Consider the following 13,793-nt stretch of genomic DNA (forward strand, 5'->3'; position numbering starts at 1 on the left):
CAGCCACCGGAACCCCGGCAATTTCATTGCTGGGGTTCCGATGAGCTGCAAACACCTTAAGTGCAGAGATCGCGTTTGACGGCTGCACTTAAGGGGTTAATGGCGGGGATCGAAGCGAATTTCGGTCCCCGCCGTTAGTCGGATGTCAGCTGTAAGATACAGCTGAGATCCGACGATGATGGCACCGGCTCAGCTTCTGAGCCGGTGCCAAACATTTGGCGTATGGGTACGGCAAAATGTGGGAAGTCAATGCTTTCCATGGCGTACCCATACGTCAAATGTCGGGAAGGGGTTAAGGTCTGTGAGGAGTGGGAAACCAAATAGATGCCTCCTAGGAGACCTACATGAGAGGGAGGAAATTAAATATTAGAATGGATTTTTTAGGGGAGGATGGTCTCTTCACAAAAGGCAATGCTACACAATGTTTTTTTTAGGGGCTTTTTGGCCCAATCTCACCACAACATTTTCAACAAAACCTCTCATGAGTGAATTTTTTGACCAATTAGGAAAGATATCTGGTAATATAAATTTAGCCTAGAAAGGGGAGGTTGTAGGGAAATGGGAACTTCTAGGTTCCAGCCCTTCCTACTAAGCAGTGACATTTTTCGAACACTTTTGAAGTGTGTCTAGGGAGGCACAAAAATATGTTATTTTTGTCACAAATTACTAAAGAAGTCTAAAAAAAAAAAAAAGGCACAACTTGCACCACAATTCTGGCCTAACAATAAATCTGCCCCAATATAATATTTTAGGCTGAACCTGCAGGTACAATAAGTTGCTGACACAGAAGATAGTTTTCAAAACAATCTTTATTTTGTTTGAAGGTCTAATACAATGTTTTAAAGCAACTTAAAACGAGACAGGAGCTTTATCAAAGCTATAGCTCAAAGTTTCAGAGGCACAACTTTATTAATTGCCTTGTAAAGGCAAATTACTACTAACCCATCCTTTCCTCCCATACAAAAGACCAAAGAATTAATGATGTTTTAACAAAGTCATTTTTTTAATGTTGTATAAACATTGAACATAATTTTGTTTGAAATAGGAATAAAAAATAGCAGCACATTGGCCAGCTAATGCAGTCATACGGTGACAAATAATATGAAATCATTGACATAGCGAGTCAGAAATATCGACGCATTAAGCTGTTATTTATGGTATAAAATTTGGCATGTTTCGCCTCTGCCAGGCATGGAGCACAATGCTGCCCATTTCAAGAGATCCTGATCATCAGAGGTCTGTCCAAAAATGGACAACCCCATGCATGACCAAGCCTACATTATGGGCAGCAAACTGTAGAGACTGGAAAAGGAGTAGAGACTTCAACATTTCTAGTTCAATGTAAACTAAGCCTAAAAGAGAAGTGCCTTTACATGAAGGAGCAGCAACTCGCCAACACTGAAGATATCTGAGAGTTCCATATAGGCAACATTCCTTGAGGCCAGCCACGTGGAGACTTAAGGCCAGTTAAAGATCAGAATGGTTTCATATTGAGCTAGTTCATTCAGATATCTTAAGTTCTAACACAGTTGTTAGTCTCTCCACATAGAGAATAGACTTGTGTCTTAGGTTACTTGGGTTTGAAGACCATTCACCGTAGGGACAGGTAGGCTTTGGCACTCCATTAATTGCATTATAGATGGTCAGCACCTTTTGAGCTAAGCACCATATGGAACATAGATCAGCGCTGTCTAGAGTGCTGAAGGTTGTCTATATAAAGAGGGCCACCAAAGCAGAAATTCAAGTTGCCTTCTATACAACATATAAGAACGGGTTTGTATTTGATATCAAGAGCTGATTTTTACATAATTACGTCTTAGACTTAAGCAGAAAATGAAAGAAACCCCCTTTTTCGAAAGCATCAACTTGTATTGTAGGTTTAGTCGCCCTGTAGACCATTCCTACTGCAATATGGATAATCACGGTATCTAAAAGGGGTTACACAGGATTAAGTAAAAGGGTCTGATTTTTTTTTTTTATCTGCCAAAAACAGAGCCAGTCTTGAATGGGGATGAACTGCAATACCAGACACAGCCCATGGTTAAGAGTGACACTCTTTCTATGGGTGGGTGGGGGTTAGACTTTCCTTAATCCTCAGCAACCGCTTTAAACAATTCAGCCTATGGATACTTCTAGTCTTACCCAAACACAATATACATTTATTTTACATTTTCCTTGTTGAAACTTGAATACATTAGTTTGTGCTTCAGAAATCTGCATGGTGTACCTTGAATCTGATGAGTAGTGCATGTGAAATTCATAAACTTATTTTATCTTAAGAAAACCTCTTCCATTCACCTATTAATGGTATGAGAGATTTAAAAAAAAAATAAAATAAAAAAAAAAAAAATACAACCACGTTCGGGGGAAAAACAAAATATGGCTTAGATCGGGAAACTACTCACGTATGCTTTTCCCGGAGTCTTAAAGGAGGAAACAAAACTGCATATGAAAAATAATTGTCTTATAACCTTAAATTATCTAATGGTGTATAATCCAAGTACCAAATAGTTCATAGCCACGGAACAAATTTGTCAAGCATAAGTACTGGGCCAAATAATTTCCAGAAAGTCTACAGATTAAAATTGGATAATGACGTTTTAACACGAGCCAAAAATTTTGCTAAAACGAAATGGAGTCTGGAAAAACGCAGACCCGCTATTATAAAAGTATAGCTTGCTTTTCAGAATACGTAATGTACGGTATTAATAAAACTCATCTTACAAGCCTTGGGAATCCAAAGCTGGAGAAAGTGGACAATTTAACAAACTTGCATGAAGACTACCGAGCACAATTCCTCCTGGTCTAGAAGGCAAAGCAATGTACAGGGACTAATGTGAGATATCACATGGCGATAATGTTAGCAAATACAAGGCAGGCAATTGCAAATACTATAGAATACAAAACTCAAGCAGTACGTGACACTGCTTTCCAGAGCCATTAGTCAGGATACACTTAAAACAATTGGCCTGGGAACAAGCAGTAGAGAAAGTGCCAAGAAAGTTAAAAAAAATAAAAAATGTACAGAGATGACATTTGTATCCCACAGTATTTCTTGCTCATCTGTAATCTTTACCAATAAGACTTATGGAGGGCAGACATTTCTATACAGAAAAATTATAGAATTTTTAAATCGAAAAAAAAAAAAAATACAAAAAGTTTGCCCCTCCGAACAAAAGCCTGATTCTGACCATAATTCATGAACACGTCTTAAAAGCTTCTTCTAAAACCATTGCAGTGAAGTTACTTATGGCAGGGTTCGCATGCTACACAATTGAAATGATGGGGGTTGTCACGTTCATATTGAGCAGGAGGCAGAAAGTTTGTGCAGGCTTTCTACCTAGTCACAAGTAGTAAGGACAGAGGACAAGAATGCCCCAAAGCATATCGCCAAGTACCATGATTAGAAACCAACCATAATAAAACACTGTCAAACCCGGATTTATTACGTTTATATATTTATATATCTTTAAGGTTTATTTTCTTTTTTTTCTTAAAAAAGCAGCTTTGAAGCTCATTAGGCACTGCCCAACAATGCATTAATCAAATATTTGTAATGAATTTTGAATATTTTTCTTCTTCTTCTTTAATCTTGGGCATAATGCCAAGTTACTCTATACAAGGTTTATGGTAAAATAGCTCTTCTTTAAATTCCCCTGATTCTACGCACCTCAGCTATTACCATCCACTCCTACCCCGACAAACGTACTGCACATTTGATAAACACACCAAAAAAAAAAAACTAACAAAAAGTAACATTTCATGGACAGAAAAGGTATGTTATTGGTACATATAAAATAACAAAAAGAACAAAAAAAAAAAACAGCTTAAAGAAAATGGATGTTGCATAGCATTAAGGATTCAGCAGTCCGCAAAATAAAACGACAGTTTGGTATTGATAGGTTTCTTTTTGATAGCTTGTCCCCATTGCTATGTACATATATATATTTATATATATATACTGTTTATCAGTTTCCATCCTGTCATCGTCCATATTAAATAAGTTCTCTTAACAGAATTCATTTCTTTTCATCGTAAAGTCTTAATAAAACACTTCCTGGCACTTGGCTTGAAGCAAATTCATAAAGGTTCTATTATCCAAATATCTCCCGAAGTGCCGTTTTGCTACATTTGAAATCTTTTTTTTTGGGAAAATTAAACAATCCACAAGGCTGTGTGGGTAGATCCACTTAGCAATATGCCACTGGTCCTTGAAAGGCTGTTATGGAACGGTATTTTCCCCTCACAAAAAAAAAAATTAAAAAAACACAAACACAACAGTACTTTTCTAGCAAAGACACCTTGGCTTCTTGGATCTGCGGTGACCAACATTCAAGCTGGTAAAGCTTCAATAGAACGTAAACAAGCACCATGGTGAAGGCCTCGCGGTGCCTGCAGGCCGGGAGATCGGCTTATAATAGCATATCTTTCTGTTGCTGTGCTTCTCGATCTTAACATAGCGAGCACAATAGCTTAGAAACATACATTCACAGCTTAACGCTCATCTCCTGCTTCCATGGCGAAAGAAAGCTCTGATCTCATCTGAAGGTAGCTTTGATACTGCAGCTCAATCTTGTGAAGTAGGCGGACGAGGGAGCTTTAGGATTTTTTTTTTTCCTTGCCGAAACTGGCATCAACTTTGTCAACGTGGGAATAGACTCCAGAGTTTGAGAAGTGCTCATCGCCTCTGCTGTGCGTATACTGGGTATGCTAGTGTGACGTTGAGAGAGTCATTGTGCTGTAAAAGTGACGTGTGTTGGTAATGTAGCACCAGTTCTTTCAGAGAATTATATAAGTTGTATGGTTCTGCAAATCCATAGCCGGTAAGGGTTTTGTTTATGACACAGTGCTTGACCTCCCCATCCGCTCTGCAATAGAAAACAAGAAGTCGTGAATAAACAGTCTATGGATGAAGGATGTTCACAGTAGAGGGGATACATAGTAAAGCGATACATACACTACAGAGCAGGCGTAGCACCCCGGCTTGCTGCTTTCTCGTACAAGGAATGTTCCATCTCGCTTTCCACGTAACAGGCTGTCGGCTTGAGTTCTGTTAATATTCCCTACATTCCACGTCCTTTCGTCGTGGTGAGGTAAATCCTCATCTTCCACTGTGGAGTACTGACTAAAAAGTGGCGGGAAAAAAAACCAAACAACTCATTTAGTTAAAGGATTAAGAATGTGAAGCACAGTGGTGGTCATTGGGATCTACATATATCTGATGTAGCAGAGTTCAGTGTCATTTGGCTAAACTCACTGCGTTCCGAACGTGCGTGTCATCTTGAGACAGTTATGATGCAGAAAATAAATCTCTAAATGACGAATTCAGCTCTGCTACATTTTCAAGTCTCTAAGAGGCTACATGTGGCCGCCAAGCTATCGTGCAATGACAATTTATCTGGCAGATTAGCTAGAAATTCCCAAGTTTCTTATTAAATTAGAGAAATTCTGAACTGCTGCGTTTTCACGCTCTGCCGTGACTTCATGGGAATCAGAACACTACACCTGTTCTTTCATATAAGAAAAGGATTTCAAAACCATGCATTAAGTGGATTTTAACCCCATTCAAGCTAGAAGGAGGATTTACAAAATAGTTATTGACGTGACGGTAATCTAACCAAGCTATCCATGGCACTTGTTTGGTCACCAGAATGCCCATTTACAAGAGATCACATGGTAATAAACTTCACGCCGTGCCAGCTGGTAATACATTCTGGAACTGGGCATTGCATTTAAACTAGAAGTCCTATACCCTCACAGAGACACTTACTCTTCTGTATTCTCTGTGCCCAGCCACTCATTCAACTTCTTCTGTCTTACTCCTTTTTGCGTCAACCACCTATTGTGCAGAGAAAAAGGGAAAATACATTTGTCAGGAGGCCTGATGTGTATATTCATAGCGAGCAGCTTCACGCTATAGAGATTAACCTGGAGCGGCACTTACAGTAAGTACTGGTCTCTGGTCTTCCTCAGCTGTATCAGGTCTGGTTTAATACTATTCATACGTTTGTCAATCTCCCGGTATTCAGCTGCCTGCTTCTTGAGGTCTTCCTCCAGCCTTCGTTTACTGTCAACAATCTCACTGATTCGAGACTTTAATTTTTCATAGTTATGAAGGATTCTAAAACAAAAAACAAAAAAAAAAAAAAGTTTTACTAATACAGAAATCTGCAGCAATAGTAAAACATGAATGGCAAACCGGGTAAGCCGAGCCCGGCAGCTGATTTTATTCAGTCATCATGGCTATGAAAGGACCGTTCTCTCTCTCAGTTCTGTACCATCTTCAGACACCTACTGAATAGTAAACATTAAGGGAGAGCTTCCACCCTCACACATCAGTTGTCCATCACACACGTACCTCTGAATTTCCTTCTCGTTTCCCTCCCGTCTGAACTTCTCAATGTACTCCTTGCTGTACTTCTCCTGCGTTTGACACTGTTCTTCAAATATCTTAATGGTTTCGTTAAAAGCTTCAATGGCTGTTCTTTTCATTTGGATTTCCTGCAAACAGAGACGAATTGGTTAAATTCTGCAATTCTATCCCTTTTTGGACATCTAATATAAGACATTAGATACTTTATGAGGATCTGAGCAATTAAAACGGCGGGTACATGAAAAGTTCCAGATTCCAGGAAATGAGAAGCCTTACCTGAGAAGTCCTTGTATAGTCCTCATAAAGTCTATCATATTCCTGATTCTTTTCTTGGAACTGGAGGTTATATTCGTGCAACTTCTTTCCAACAGCTTCAATACTGTCTTCTTTTACTACTTGATCCTTAAAGACAAAAAAAAAAACGATTACTACTCTATTCCGGATCAGTGCCGACCGGGTGATCTGATGGACAATGACAAGTTGTATTTATTTACCTGTTGGAACCTGGATACCGGATAGAAGAGCTTAACATCTAGTTTTGGATTGTACTGGGCCAAAGACTCATTCCGGTAGTGGAAGATAAGTTCGACCACCGAGTTGAAGGTCAGTGGGTCAGAGAAGCCATATTTTCCATCTCGATGAAATATTTTAATTAGTTTGTTATTTCCCCCTTTCCTGAAATAAAAAAAGTTGTTAGTGACACGTGTAAAAAAATAAAATAAAAATAGATGATCGTACAAGAAGTACAGCTTGTGCCATTGGAGACATCACACACACAACATCCTCCTCACCTTAGTGTGAGTGTGTAGTCCCCATGCATTTTTGTAGATGCATCTCGTACCAAGTAGGTACCATCAGTGGTATCTCGAAGTTTCTCGTTGACTTCCTCCCTAAAGTAAAACAATATTTATCAAATTTATAATTCTGACAAGAACCGTCAGGTCAATGATCAATAGAGCGACACAACAACTTCTCTCGCAATACTATGAAGTGTCAAACTAACCGCATGCCTAGACAGGGTCAGAATTGTTGCAATAGGATATTGCCATTTGCTGCTCGATACACCTCATTCTGACAACTATTTTTGACTATTCGCTTGACTGTCTCAAGCTCCGAATGCTTTGAGATCAAGTACCCTGACACTTAACCCATAAGTGGGTGTTACAAGGAATCCCGAGTGGCTGAACAGAAAGTTCTATATTTACATGATTTCTATGTAACTCCACCACTGGTCATGGTCTAGACAAGTTCTTCGCAATCACTAAATATTGCACTTCTTCTAGATAAATGATCTGCCCCTTCGTCAGCCTTCCTAGAAGTTCTAGAGCTTTACAACACAAGTCGGTCAGCAGACAATGAGATTGGCATTACCTTGAGATATCGCCCCAGTACCATTCGGCATCTTGCAGAGACATACTGTGATTAGTACCGTTGTTTGTTACAGCAGTGGTGGATTTAGGAGGTTTTGGAGGCAGTGCTGAAAAAGACAAAAGAGAAATAAAACCTATGAGACAGGGTGAGACGCAAAAGATCCAAGATTTCACAGCAATACACAAAACCACAGTGCTAGGCAGAACCGGCCTTATTGAATAATCAAAGTACTTTAGGAGGTTAAAAAAAAAAAAAAAAGAAAAAAAACCCCCATGTTTAATCATCAATAAGTCCACCACGTCACACTGCTAAAAGCATCAATCTGTGACCCAGATACGACTGCCACTAATCTCTGTATAAAAGACAACATTTTAATCTGGCTCAGTATCATCGCAGCAGCTGAACGAAACAAAGCACGAGATTTAACCCCTAAATCTTTTCAGCCTATGCCTCTATAGCGGGATTCTTGTGAACAATAGGCTCTACTGGAGATCACTGCATGGAACAAAAAAGGAAGCCAGTGCAGAGGGAAATGTGCAGCACCATATACAATATATAACAAAGCCAGCTATAGAGGGACACAATACATGATGCACGTACGAGAAATATTACCTGGAGCATCCATCTCTATATAAAACATCAAATCACCCCCAAAATATGGGTCAGACTTGTCACATGGTGGGACGCCTTCATCTACGCTCCACATAGCGTTGCACATTGTAATAACAACTCAGCCCTCCATTGAAATGGTGTCTTGGAATTCATTTAAAACCTTTAAAGGGGCTGCACAGAAACCTATTACATCATCAGAGCCGTCCAATCCAATGCACCAGTGATGGGCCACCCGTCCCAAACACTAACCTCATATTCAGATTTTGCACTGAAGGAACATTTGCATTTGACAGTGCCATAAATTTTTTTTTTTTTTTTTTTTTTTAAATGACGTAATAAAAAAGGTTGTTATTTTTTTCTTCTCCACTTGGCTGCTGCATCGGATAACATCACTTGCACAATGTAATTCCCTTTTTACGACCGTGTGAAATGGTACGGTCCGCGACTGGCAGCATGATGAGCTGATCTCCTGCAGCACGTACCATTGACACTTTCCTTTCTTCTCTACCGTGTGGGTACAAGTGCGCCCAGCAATGCCGCAGGTGGTCGCAAGCAACAAAGCTTAAAAACAAGTATCTAATAGGCAAAGGCAGCAGCTTTTATGGAAAGAAGTCCGAACCAAACCATGGAGTGCCGGTCATGTATTCAATTCTAGTGATCCAACATAAGTGTTACTGTACGTCACTTTTGAATGGACACAATGACCCCGTCTAGGCGACCCTACCACCATCACCATGTCTTTACTAGCTTGGAATTAGTACGAATTGCCAAAGTCTATACGCCCCTAGAAAACGTACTTTCCGCACAAGACTAAAGCATTATCCATCATTGCTCCGGCACGTACACTACATTGTGTGGATCTATTCTGCACTCCTATAGCCGGCAAAGCCATCAATAAAGATAGCAGGATTATTGGGACTTACAAAATGCAAAGATCTGCACGTACGAGAACGCACGCACTCACTGGAGTCACTGGTTAGAAAGTGTTCAAAGCTCGTCAAACCGCGGTCACATTTACATGAGCAGGCGAGTGGGAACGCCAAACCAGTCTAGCTTGCTGCGAATGTCTATGTTAAGCAGCTCGGGTTAGGGAAGAGACCGGCAGCTTTCCACTGTCTCAGAAAGTGATGGAGGGAGGCAGAGCATGACCGGAGTTTAACCCCTTCTTAAACCGCCCTCTGATAACCAATAGAAGAGTCATTAAGTAAAAAGGAGAGATGGCCAATAAACAAAAGAGGAGAAGACAAAAAAGGACGGGAGTCAGCGAAACGGATCCGAGGAAACGTGATGTACTTACTTAGAATATCGTGCATTGTCCTCGGCTTTCGCAAAGTATAAATCCAGAAATATATAAATAAAAAGCCCAAGGAAAATAAAAATCAAGCAATTTCCAGGAAAATAAAGTGCTATAGATAATCCCACTTGTAGTAGATGACAAAAAGTTGAATTTCTTTAGGTCCTCAATATCCCATAGAAGTGTCAGCTCCCCAAGCCGCCACTCTGTTCAGAAATCAGACCACAGAGCCAGTGCGGTGGAATCTAGTCCTTCAGTCCCAGTTAATGATTAAAAAGTGAAGGCGATTTCAGTGCAGCGCTCACAGGAGGGGAGGGGAGGGGGAAGAGACTCGGCTTGCACGTCTCTCCAAGATAAAGATCTCAGTTTCATGATTAACTCAAGCAGGTTCAAATATTTGCTGAGCTAGGGATTTGGGTGGGGGGGGGGGAGGGAGGGTATAGAAGAGGCTGTCAATCAACGAGGAGCTGTCATCAGCTAACAAGTGGCTGCTGCAGGGAGTGCACTGCTTTTAGCTCAGTAACGGAGACAACCATTGTGTGAGGACTTAAAAAAGCCTGTCACTGACTGCTAGGAGAGGGCTCAAGTACAGGGTAGCAGGCCTGACAGCGGCCACATTCAGGAAGTGGTTCAGCATAAGAAAATATAGTGAGGGAACTGGCGTGCAAAAAATAAATCGCTTGTACCGCCACAAAAGACGGACATCTCTACACCCCCCCACCCTACCACCAACGCTGCCTATCACAAAGCTACTCCAGAACCCAAGACAGGAAAAGGTATGCCGCAGCTGGTTAACCGCCGCACTGCCAGTCTACAGTAGGTCTGCATCCAGCACCTAGCTAGTAGCGGTGTTACAGAAGCTCTCGGTTTACTGCAGGAGGAGAAATGTGCATTGTTCTGCACGTATTCTCAGATCACAGGTCATGCTGCGGATCTCACCTCATAAAACAGTGCTGCTCCCTACAACTCACCGCTTATGACAAGCGCTACAAAGTTTAACAGAAGGATCCATGGGCAGTGAGAATGCCGCTCTATGGTCTGCACGCCAGCAGATGGCTCAACTGAACTGCTGCAGGAGCACAATGCCAAGAATTGTCTATGATAAATGAAGCATCGTCTAAAATGGTTACAACATGTGGCAGCCCTACGGATGAAACAGACGTATGATGGCATATTTACCCCAATACAATTCTGCGCATCAATGCCAACAAGTGTGTGTGTATATAATATATATATATATATATATATATATATACATATACATATACATACACACACACACTTTTCTTATGTCTTAAGTAAATTAAAAACTGTAGTTATCCACAAGGCTGCACTGTATTCTGCATCATGGGGTCTTGAGTTACACTAAGGGAAGGATTTCATGTCCTGAAAATGGGAACAAAGACTTCATATAATCAAACTTGTTATAGGGCTCCCTCTGGTGGTCAAAATTAATATGACCATTACAGTTGGTCCTGGTGAAATGTGTAACTTCATTTACAAGAACGGCATTACTATACATGTGCAAAATGTTACAAACGCATCAGAGGATTGGATAGAAAAACGATCAATTATTCTATGCAATTATTAATGTCTTTGCGCTGAACCTCTGCATCATTTGGAGGTTAGATAGAAAAAAAGCAAAAGTAGAAAAAATAAAAGAAACCAAAGACCACAAACCTTGGGCGAAAACATCAAGATGTGAAAGAGGAGGGAAGAGTCGGACGTCTTCAAAGGAAGACTAAGAAAGTAATCTCCTGCCCGTCGCTCCTCAGTGAAAGTGCACGCAAGGACAGACGTATGGATGCGTTACCCTGCAGTACAGCGTGTCTCAGGTCGACACAGAAAATATGTACAAACAGGTCTTCGTTTACAGCTCAATTATAGATGTAAATGATATGGACTAAGAATATATCAGTGCATCTGCTGACTGGCCTCAAGCACGAAGGCACAACACAACCTGTGTTATCAAACAGTAAGACTATAAACAGACACACCCCGTCACAAAGTTTCCGACAGACCAGAATTCACGCTGTGCCACGGACTCCAAAAACCGCCGGGCTTCAGCTACATCTCAGGTCAATGAATACAGAGCTGGTAGAAATAGAAGCGGCAACCGTGGCAGATCGACAGTGTTTAACAGAAACAACTAGAATCTGGATGGCAACATCCCCAGCGTTTATTAGAACGTCCAGAACCGTGGCAAATGCGTCACTGCATAACTACAGCGTGCGCACCCCCTAGAAACATGGTATGTGCCCTATGCAGAACGCATGCCACAGGTCCTGGGTACAACCGTACTCGGGCTGTAGAGACAAACACCTCAGAAGTGACATTACCTTATAGGTTTTATCTATAGGATTGTATGTGAGCTCCACGTTTAAATCTAAATTTTTTTTACTTCCCGTCGACGGGTTTAATTCAATTTTTGCCAAGAAAAAAAATAAAATAATAATAATAAAAAAAATAGATTATACACGGGAACACAAACAGCAAAAATAGCCATGTAAACGATTAGTCTTAATAGGGGGCATCAATATAAATATCAAAAATGGGGATCTCCATGAGCCAAAGCAGAAGTTCCCACTTCCTCAGACTTCTACCCAGCCAGATGCCCAGAAATCACAAGCCCTACACAGCCGAGAGGTAGCCACACATGTAATATTCCATGTAGCCTCCTGTGGTTCGGTCCTACGCAGGCGAGCCTGGTGACGAGGAAGAGCCTCTCCATACTTGCACAAGTTGTACACGACAAGACGTCTGGTGAGCAGAGAATTATTGGAATAAAGAGTAGAAGCCGCTCGGCAGGACGGCCATAGATCACCATGTACTGGCCCATGAGCAATTCAGAGTTTATCTTTAACTGCTGCAAAACGTTGGTCCTCTAACCCCTTCGCGACGGAGTCATTTTTTGGTTTTTCACTCCCCGCATTCCGAGAGCCATAACTTTGTTATTTTTCCGTCAATAGAGCGGAGTAAGGGCTCATTTCTTGCGGGAGGAGTTGTAGTTTCTATTGGTACCATTTATAGTTCCATATAATGTACTGGGAAACTGAAAAAATAATTCTTTACATGCTGAAGTTGGAAAAAATTGCGATTCCTCAATCGGTTTTTGGGTTTCATTTTTACGGCTTTCATAGTGCAGTAAAAACGACAACTTCTCTTTATTCTGCGGCTCAACCCAATTACGGTGATACCAAATTTATATCGTTTTTCTTAAATTTTACTACTTTTATTGATAAAAAAAAAAAAGGGTTTTGTGTCGCCACATTCTGAGAGCCATAACTTGATTTTTTCACCGATTGAGCGGTGCGAGGGCTTATTTTTTGCGTTGTTTTTATTGGTACCATTTTTTGGTACGTAGAACTTTTTGATCACTTTATTACATTTTTTTGGGGGGCGAAGTTGACCAAAAAGCAGCGATTTTGGCGGTTTACATTTTTTATGGCGTTCACCGTGCGCATTAAATAACGCTATATTGTAATAGTTCAGACTTTTACAGGCGCAGAGATACCAAGATTGTTAACGGGAAAAGGGGGGCTTTTAATTTTTTTTTCTCACTACTGAAAACTTTAACTTTTGACACACTTTATTAGCCCCCCTAACAGATTGCAGTATATTGTCATTTTATAAACTTCTGTTAAGCCTTGCCACAGGCAGGGCTTAACAGAGGCAGAGTGAAGGCAGTCCTGGGGGCCTTCATTAGGCCCCTGGGCTACCATGACAACCGCCGTCACCCCTGATCTCGTTGCGGGGTGGGGAAGCGACGCCTCAGATGCTGCAGTCGCGATTGACCGCAGCATTTGAGGGGTTAAACAGCCAGGAACAGCGCGATCGCTGCTCCTGGCTGTTAGTCCCGGGTGTCGGCTGTAAAAGCGCGCTCCAAACATTACCCCTCGCCCCCAGACGTAATAGAACGTCTGGGTGCACGAAGGGGTTAAAAGCGGAGTCATCCATAGAAGTCATTAGAACCAACACTATGCAATACAAAAATAGCCAGCTCATGCCTCCAACATAGGGGTAACCTGCATCGAGCTGCAATTGACATTAATAAGTACAATTCTCAATGTGAGCTAGATCGTACAGTAGATTTTGACTAGAACACGTGTAACCTTAAACCACACAGCGGCAGCTGATCATATT

At 41.1% G+C, this 13,793-nt stretch overlaps 1 protein-coding gene across 4 annotated transcripts in view; it reads right to left on the reverse strand.

Annotated features, from left to right (window-relative positions):
* Positions 1–791: 791 nt before the first annotated feature.
* The window catches only part of PIK3R1 (phosphoinositide-3-kinase regulatory subunit 1), a 51,414-nt gene continuing 38,412 nt past the window's right edge, over positions 792–13,793 (reverse strand). For 2 of the 4 annotated variants that reach the window (XM_075838857.1, XM_075838863.1), the window contains exons 7-15: positions 7,745–7,850; positions 7,165–7,263; positions 6,868–7,048; positions 6,650–6,775; positions 6,359–6,501; positions 5,945–6,121; positions 5,771–5,839; positions 4,958–5,125; positions 792–4,868 (exon numbers count right to left, since the gene is read on the reverse strand). In XM_075838857.1, the coding sequence (XP_075694972.1) occupies positions 4,679–4,868; positions 4,958–5,125; positions 5,771–5,839; positions 5,945–6,121; positions 6,359–6,501; positions 6,650–6,775; positions 6,868–7,048; positions 7,165–7,263; positions 7,745–7,850 (1,259 nt within the window). In that variant the 3' untranslated portion in view covers positions 792–4,678. Of the gene's footprint in view, positions 4,869–4,957; positions 5,126–5,770; positions 5,840–5,944; positions 6,122–6,358; positions 6,502–6,649; positions 6,776–6,867; positions 7,049–7,164; positions 7,264–7,744; positions 7,851–8,356; positions 8,478–9,653; positions 9,952–13,793 lie in introns of those variants that run through there. The other 2 variants (XM_075838876.1, XM_075838868.1) reach the window with 2 other exon arrangements.

The sequence above is a fragment of the Rhinoderma darwinii genome, chromosome 1 (assembly GCF_050947455.1).
Source record: "Rhinoderma darwinii isolate aRhiDar2 chromosome 1, aRhiDar2.hap1, whole genome shotgun sequence".
NCBI lineage: Eukaryota > Metazoa > Chordata > Amphibia > Anura > Rhinodermatidae > Rhinoderma > Rhinoderma darwinii.